Source organism: Rutidosis leptorrhynchoides, chromosome 5 (genome assembly GCF_046630445.1).
Source record: "Rutidosis leptorrhynchoides isolate AG116_Rl617_1_P2 chromosome 5, CSIRO_AGI_Rlap_v1, whole genome shotgun sequence".
In the NCBI taxonomy this organism is placed as follows: domain Eukaryota; kingdom Viridiplantae; phylum Streptophyta; class Magnoliopsida; order Asterales; family Asteraceae; genus Rutidosis; species Rutidosis leptorrhynchoides.
Window position 1 is genome coordinate 391321020 of NC_092337.1, and position 8656 is coordinate 391329675.

The window sequence follows — 8656 nt, forward strand, 5'->3', positions numbered from 1 at the left end:
CTTCAGCTTTATCAATGGTGAGATTCCATGTCCCACTTTCATGTACATGAACATCAAAAGTGCTGCCCCTAATCACAACCTTAACCTCTTCATTGATGAATTCTTTCTGTTTGGTAGCAATGCATACTCTTCCAATGCTCATTGGAGAATTCGAACCTTTCTCAAAGAATAAAAATTTCCCAAAAAGTCCAGCAACCTTTTTATAAGCATTAGTTCCCCAAGCACAAAGAGGCATGCCAACAATATCAATCCAAATAAAACGTTCATCCACCAAAAAGTGTTTCGTTACAGGTATAGGATTCGAATATAAATTCTTAAGAAAGATATTCTCCTGAAATTCTATACAAGTTTTAGAAGAATCAAAATGAATCAACAACCAAAAACCCCCTACATGATGAATAGAAGCATTAACAAAACCTTCCTCCTTACAAATTCTTGGAAAGTTCATCATGGTTTCAATCTCCTTAAGTTTGATCAGAAGGGCTTGGTCAGAATTCTAAAAATTAACAGAATCAAAGTTTGTCAACGACACCTTTTTAACAACATTCTGAGTTGTTTCCTTCTCCACAAAACCCTTCTTGACAGCCTGCACATAATTATTACTTCCAGACTTCTCCCCATCCACCTTTGAACCAATTGGGTCATTTTTGTTCTGATTATAATGACCCGAGTGACCCGAATGTGATTTAAAGGCTTGTTGATTACCAACACCCTTCGAGGACCGTTGGAACCTAGCAACAGATGCATATAGACGAAAGTTTCCAAACCAAATGTTTGCTAGGGATTTACCCAACAACTCCTCATCCTTCACATTCATAAATCGAACAAAACCAAAACGTGTACCTTGTTTCGATAACTTCGAAGGAATGAACGCGTCTGCAATATGACCAAATTTCTCACAGGCCAGCCACAAACCTTTAGCAGTGAGATCCGGTGGCATATTTGTGACGTAATAAGTGGTTGAGATTTTTTCCATCCCAGCATATGGGTTCTCAATCGGAGAAGAAGTTTTTCTACCATTCCTACAATGAACAACCCTCCATCTTTCCCCTCCTTGCTTCGAATGATTGTATCCATTCATCTTCAATCAGCGGAATCGATGAATAACGATTAAGAGCTCCAGCAAAAAAAGCGGATCTGATTTTTCACTCAGCGGATCTTGATCGATCTAGCCGCCAGAGTTATTTTACAAATTGACAGATGAATCTAAAGAATCAGGGAGAAAACTGGTGGAACAAACACTAATGAATTTGTGGGTGTACCACAAATCATAATAATAATGATTTCCAACAACTACTGATAAGCTCGACTACAGTTGAGGGTGGCAAAGCATCCCTCTGCCACCCTACTAGCTCCGCCCCTGAATAGTTGTAAAAAAAAAATGAAAGTGCAGTGAAGCAACATAAATCGACCATGTGACCTTTATGACACAAGACAATTTCACACCATACGGATTGGAGTGCATTTGATTAATAACTAGATTATTATAAATATTATTTGGTAAATAGTACGGATTGGAGTGCATTTGATTAATAGCTAGATTATTATAAATATTATTTGGTAAATAGTTTTGATTTTTATAAAAAGAGTGAAAAGATAATACCGTCCCTGATAATGTTCACCCACAATGGCATTATGAAATTATGAAATGAGTTCAATGTCTAGTTGTGTAATCCTTGAAAAAAGTGGATAAATCGAAATATAGCTTCTACATCGTAACTTGGCACAAAGAACCAACCAACAAAGAAGCAATACTTGTACACGCACAAGCTCATGCCTGTTACTTCAGAGCCAACATTTTAGAGATAATTATTATATTGAAGTAAAAAATGGTTCTTTCGAAAAAAAAAAATGGTTCAAACACGTGGAAGTAAAAAATAAAAATGAGAAAGTAACCAAGTCACAGGAATTGAACGTGGATCTCTCACACACAATTAAAGCCAAAATATGATATATATATATATATATATATATATATATATATATATATATATATATATATATATATATATATATATATATATATATTATATATATATATAAATGTAAACAAAAAATATATAAAAAGAATAAAAATTATGTGTAAAAAGACCTTTTTACCTGAAATGAACTATATCATCGCAACGAATTTAAGTATAATGGAGAATATATATAATATAACATAAATGTAATATATGAACACAATAATAGAAGTAGACGGTTCTAAAAATACTTTGTAAGCACAACTTAGGCTTTGTTTGGCTCACGGAATCCAATAGAATTTCGGAGAAATTGAAATTGAATTTAGACACGGGACCTTATATTACTGGTGATACTTTGTCCTTTGACAAATTATTTGAGACCTAACTACCCTTATTAAAAATAAAAATGCCCTTTTCACAACAATTTCTTTTTTTATACATACATATAATATCCAAAAAGAAACTATATATACTTAAAATTGACCCTTATGTTCATAATCAACTGGTTGCGAATTCGATGACCTGGTTATGTAGTACAAAATGAAAAAATTGTGTAAATTCTTTCTGAAAATGACATTCAAAATAATCTCATGTTAGTTGAGCCATTCAATATGTATGAATATGAATATGAATACTAGTACTAATCCTCCCTTATAATGGTTTAAAATACATCTATTTACATGTGAACCTCATACAATTTATAATACTAGGGTTCTCTACAAATTGATCTTGTGCTATGCAAAGCCTCTTGATCTTTATCTTCCTAGCATCTTCATTTTCTTCCATTACTAATGCTTGCTTCTTCACTACAGAGTGGAACATATACATTACTAATAACATTCCCGATCCAATAGATATTCATATTATATCCAAAGACGACGATCTTGGAAAACATAACCTCCGTTTCAACGACTATTACCATTTTTCGTTTTGTGACAGATTTGATCATGGCACATATTTCAACGGTGAATTTTGGTGGGGTCAAAAGTATCAATGTATGGAAGTTTTTCTTGCACGTTGAAAGTGCGATAAGTTCGGAGATCCGATTCTACATTGTTTTTGGTTAGTACGACCTGAAGGATTTTATGTAGCTTCTTATAATGCATCGTTTCCTAATCCTTATGAATGGACATATGCTACACCTTGGGGCAGTTGGAATCCTGTATTGTGTTAAATCTTTGATTTTTATTTTTATTTGTACCACAAAGTGCGACACATAACATTTGTTAAAGTCGGTGTTAAAAAAAAAAAAAAATGTTAAAGTGAAAGGGTCTGCTTCATACTTCATGTTGTGTCTTGAATAAATAGATACATGTACCTTGATCCACAATTTGGGTATGTTTGGCAAAACTAGCTGTTAGCGATTAGCTGTTAGCGATTAGCTGTTAGATGTATATAATTGTTTGGCAAAGTAGCTATAGCTGTTAAAAAAATAAGTAAAATGACAAAAATAGACATTAGAAAAAATAGTTAAATTTCATCATTTTTATTTTAAATTTTGATTTAACAAAACGCAGCCATTAACAAATAACCGAAAACATATATTGTAATACTAAATTATTTTCGACGAGCATTCCATATTAAAGTAGCAATATCGTTACGAACATGTTTCATCTCATTACTTCTTCCTTCAAATATTCCTTCGGCGCTTCTGTCACGGTTACTAACATCAATAAGCTCATCTCGTGGTATGTAATTTGGATGTTGATCAATTATTGCAAACAAAATATCTTCTTGGCTGTTAGTACGGATGTAGTTATGCAACGCAAATGTAGCCGTTATAACATCAATTTGTGTTTGCACACTAAACCTTGGCATTTCACGAAGTATGCGAAATCGTTTCTTCAAAATTCCAAATGACCTCTCAATATAACTTCGTAGAGATGAATGTGAACGGTTGAACGCTTCTTGCATATTATTTGGGGACTCCTTTTGAAATTGGGATTGATGGTATCTTGTCTTGGGATATGGAACAAGGTATCCCTTTCTGTCTGGATATCCTTTATCAACCAAATAATATTTACCTGATAAAAAAGTTTAAACAAATCGTGTTGGAATTTGAAAAAAGTAACATGAAAGAATAAAATATATATGTATATTTACCTTCAGGTAGTTGTGGAAAGTTCATTGACTTATTTTGGATTGAGTGCATAAACACACGTGTGTCATGTGCTGATCCCTCCCATCCGACTGATACATATGTAAAACACATATCAAAATCACACGTTGCCATTACATTGAAAGTAGGTACTCCTTTTCTACCAATGTTGTTGACTCTCTGTGATGCATGCCCTTATATGTGTACCATCGATACATCCGATGCAATTCTAAATATAATTTCAACGTTAGAGACGTAAAAATTTAAATAAATAAAAGATGACATTAATAAATACATTACCTTGAAATAGGGCATATATCTTTTGTCGTTCATGATTTGAGGTGGTATTAGTTGAAAAGTTGGATCTTTTGGTCTTATAATGTCGCGTGCTAGACCTTGAAAACCTTTATCTCTACCAATAATTGCATTTAGAACCTCATGAAATGCTCGACTAATAGTCTCTCCTGAACGCTGAAAATGCTCCATAACATCTCTATTAGATAACCCCAATGCCAATGTATACATAAATATCCCCACCATCTCAAATGTGGATATTTTATCAGATGACTGCAATCCATAGTTTGTTTCAAGTTCTCCACAGAGTTTCCTAAACAAATCCGGATGCATTCTAAATGCATTTACACATCGTATTGGATGACCATTTAAAACTTCCATCACCCAAGCCTCACCTGTTAGAGATGATGTCATGCACGGTTCCTTGTATATATACTTATAATAATATGCCGCAACAAGATCATTAGTATAGCACGAATCCAACAACAAATTAAAACAATGCCGTTTGTGTATCTTCTTGCGTATCTCACTATTCATATTAAAACTGTCAACAAATTCATAATACTACTTCAAACCAAATGATATTATGAATATACTTTCACTAGCAATTCTTTAACACAAAATATTCGCAAGTAGAAATTATATATAAAAAATATACCAAATAACATCCAACTAATTTATGTCAATAACACACATAAGAAAAATAAAAATGTTTCAAACAAATTGTTTAAACTCAGAAAAACTATGCTAAAAGAAACTTCAGGGATTTTGTTTTCGTTGCAGCCACGCTAGCCTGGCATTATCACTTCGCATATTGATGAATATTTCTCTTTTCACCGGATCTTCAAATAAATCAATTGCAAACAACCACAAATCCCATGCTTCTGTCATTAATCCTACATCAACCATCCGGTTAAGCTCACCTACAGCAGCTCCAATAGTAAACTTAGTACTTTCATCAAGTTTGGAAGAATCTGCTTCTAATATCTGTAGAGCACGTTGTTGCACCACACTACTTTGCGCTAAATGGTTCTTAAGCATTAAAGATCCCGTTGATTCTCTTCCTTTACGTTTCATGTTAGCTGGTTTGGGTTTAGTGTTTATTTTAGAAGTCATGTCAAATTTTTTAGCAACCTCACTTGGGACTGGTGCCGATGCAGTTTGTTGAATGGCTTCATTAAGAAGGTTGCTATAGAAATTGGGATCTTCTGTTTCTAAGTCCTCTAGATTTGAAGGCGTGTCATTGTTAACTTGATAATCATTTGCATCAAAAACCATATCAACATCATCATCCACAAGGTTCTCAACATGCACATCATTGATTGTACTTGAATCCATTGAAGGCGCCACACAATTCGACCCACTAGCAACTACATCCCCAAATAACTGATCCCATTCGTCTTGTAGTTGTGCTGATGGTTGATTTCTTCTAATTGTTGCGTATTTAGAGTTTTCCTATACACAATATAATTGTGAATCATTAGTTAAATTAAATTAATTATATCATCATAACTTTATTTGTTGTTAAAATATTAAATAACTTATATTAACTTACCGTAGTTTTAGTTTTCCACCATTCATCAGAACAATTAAGTTGCTTCGTACTTTCATTCCAACCAAGACCAGTCTCTCCGTTCTTCAGTGACTTCCAGAGGTTGTAATCCTTTCTCATACTATCATACTTGTTCTTTAGAGCACATTTACTGTTGAATTTATGTTTTATAGCTCTTTCAAACTCTGGTTGAAGGGATACCCATTTAAATGGAGAAGTTCGACCATGCTTCGTGATATATTTATTTAAGAACTGACAAAATTCCAAAACCATCTCTTTTGTCCAGTTTTCTTTTTTTGCTTTCTCAGGTTTTGAGGCCATCTAACAACATGATGAGATTCGAATGATACTTTAATACTTAATTTAAACCAATTGATTATCTTAACCTTATAAAAGCATTGTACACCTAATTCCATTACTGGCGCACGGTAATGGCGGGGGTCAAGGGGGCTGCGCCCCCTTGCTGGGTCCAAGGGGTAGCGCCCCTGGCGGGGTCCAAGGGGCAGAGCCCTGGCTGGGGCCCCGCTATGAAAAGGACAACTAAATTATCTACCCATTTAGACACGATGACATAAATTGTAGCCTGGTGTTGGTAACCTTGTAGCACTAGTTAGAAGATAAACAAATAAAAACAAAGGGACATGACAAACTGCTCTGCAGAAAGAAGCTAAAAAGGTTGATTAATTTACTTTGAGATATGAAGGAAAGTAATTTGGAGGTGGCAGAATATATGAAGCACAAGTGCTTTCTTTACCCTATCAAGTATAAACACTACAAAATCCAATGCATCCAACCAATCGATACCCATTATTTGTGCATCGATACCCATTATTTGTGCAGGTAGCAGAGCATAGAAAAAACTCACATAAATAAAACACAACAACCAATCTATTTGTGCAAGCCTACACTTTTATTACTATTTTTACTAATCTAATTTTTAAGCACCTACAAAACATTCAAAGGCTAAAGCCTATCAACAACAGATGCTATGAAACGAGATGAGTTGTTTGCACATATTCGCAGATTAACATCTTAAAAGCAGAATTATAATCACATAATCAACAATCGATGATTAACAATCATGGTTAAACTGTTTTTATTGAGTATTAATCATAATCAAATAACAGCCGCTATCACACAACAATTACGGTTTACAGCATTATCAAGATGAGTAACATGTTAAAAGCAATAGAGCATTCAGAATTGCAGATCAATAGCAACCGATTAAACTCACAACATCAACAGACGATTAAGAATTGCATATCACAGCAGCATCAATAGAAGATTAAGAATTAGGGTTTACCTCCAAGAACAATTGCAGAGGCGATCGTAATAAAACACACCAGAAGAGTAACGATCCCATTAGGGGAATCGGCTTTTATTAGGGTAGATAACTGATTTACGTGGGAGATTTATGTAATCGTGGGAGGGTTTTTAGGTAATTAAATTCGTGAAAAAGCTCTAGATTATTTCAAACGCTTGTACTAGTAGCGTTTCAAACAAGGGCTTTTTCCCATCTCAAAAAAGCTTTAAGCTTTGTCACCAAACCAAGCTTTTTTATTATGCAGGAGCTTTTTTATAAAAACTAAAAGCTAGAATCTCCAAAAATCTCCAATAATCTTCTTGCCAAACATAGCCTTTAAGTAGTAGTACCGTTTCGTATCATTCACCCTTCATGCTTATTTCCGTTAAATTACAAAAATTTAACATAAATACAAGTTAGGGATGAGCAAAAATTTCAAAAAACGAAACCGAACTGGAACTAAACTATTTCTGATAGTGAAAATCGAACCGATAAGGATTCGGTTCGGTTTCAGTTCTTAATTTTGAGAAAATTCGATTTCAGTAAATTCAGTACAACATATCGGTACAACTTCAGTATGGGGTTTTCATTTTTTAAAACTTTTTATTTACATAAAACATAACATAAAAAATTTAGGTTTATCTTCTGTCATGGTAGTAATTATTTGAGATGGGATTTTGTTAATCTCCTTGATGTAAAAAAAGGCATCAAAATATCCGAACAACAAAATATTGATTACTTGATGAACAGTTCAACACCAACCTTAGCTAACTAATTGGTTTTTATTCGCTTGCAAGCAAACTTACCTTCTCTTTTGGTAATCTTTTTGCAAATCATCACATAGGTTTATAAGTCCAAACATCCTACTATCAACTTAGGATGTACATTTTCTTAATGGAATTCGATTTCATTCGATATTATATGGAAAATACCAATATCGGTATCGAACCGGTACTATTTTTTCATTCGATTCGGTATTCGATTCTTGATGTTAAATGGGTTCTCTCAACAATGGACCGGTAAACTACACTCAACTGAACAACACAATTCCTTTGACCCGAAGTCAAATGTATGCTCAACAGAATGATCCAACGAAAGGGGACAAGCTGCCAAGGTCTTATTTACTTATGTCACTTCCGGATGACATTTAAGAAGATATTGACAGTAACAAATCAGGGAAAGCAATATGAGACGAGATCAATCTATAAGTCAAGTAGTAAACTGCCGAGTAAAATAATACAGCTAACATAGATTATATTTGTACATAGTTAACATAGATATATCTGTACATCACTAAAAAGATATCCCTAGCATTGTGTAAAGTTAGTTAGCTAATTATCAGGCATTACTGTTGTATACTCGTTGGTATTTATACCTTACAGATTGATGAATGAAAGGTCACGGATTCATTCCTTTACAATCGTCAACTGAAGGGTTCAGAAACTACT

The 8656-nt window shown here is 33.8% G+C and overlaps 2 protein-coding genes across 2 annotated transcripts; both read right to left on the reverse strand.

Annotated features, from left to right (window-relative positions):
- Positions 1-3518: 3518 nt before the first annotated feature.
- LOC139849835 (uncharacterized) lies at positions 3519-4767 on the reverse strand. The gene is made up of 3 exons (XM_071839455.1): positions 4360-4767; positions 4065-4239; positions 3519-3985 (listed from the first exon to the last, which is right to left on the reverse strand). The coding sequence occupies exons 1-3, from the start codon at positions 4765-4767 to the stop codon at positions 3519-3521; spliced, it is 1050 nt and encodes a 349-aa protein (XP_071695556.1).
- A 247-nt stretch (positions 4768-5014) lies between these two features.
- On the reverse strand, positions 5015-6241 carry LOC139850634 (L10-interacting MYB domain-containing protein-like). Its single transcript, XM_071840187.1, has 2 exons — positions 5909-6241; positions 5015-5808 (listed from the first exon to the last, which is right to left on the reverse strand). The coding sequence occupies exons 1-2, from the start codon at positions 6224-6226 to the stop codon at positions 5113-5115; spliced, it is 1014 nt and encodes a 337-aa protein (XP_071696288.1). The 5' UTR covers positions 6227-6241; the 3' UTR covers positions 5015-5112.
- Positions 6242-8656: the final 2415 nt, after the last annotated feature.

What these genes read in the sequence shown, in the direction of transcription:
- LOC139849835 (XM_071839455.1), bottom strand. Translation starts at nt 4,767, where the DNA reads ATGACATCATCTCTAACAGGTGAGGCTTGGGTGATGGAAGTTTTAAAT. An exon ending in GATATATGCCCTATTTCAAG is followed by an intron (nt 4,240 to 4,359) that starts GTAATGTATTTA and finishes CATGCATCACAG; the next exon opens with AGAGTCAACAACATTGGTAG. An exon ending in CTTTCCACAACTACCTGAAG is followed by an intron (nt 3,986 to 4,064) that starts GTAAATATACAT and finishes CTTTTTTATCAG; the next exon opens with GTAAATATTATTTGGTTGAT.
- LOC139850634 (XM_071840187.1), bottom strand. Translation starts at nt 6,226, where the DNA reads ATGGCCTCAAAACCTGAGAAAGCAAAAAAAGAAAACTGGACAAAAGAG. An exon ending in GGTGGAAAACTAAAACTACG is followed by an intron (nt 5,809 to 5,908) that starts GTAAGTTAATAT and finishes TATTGTGTATAG; the next exon opens with GAAAACTCTAAATACGCAAC.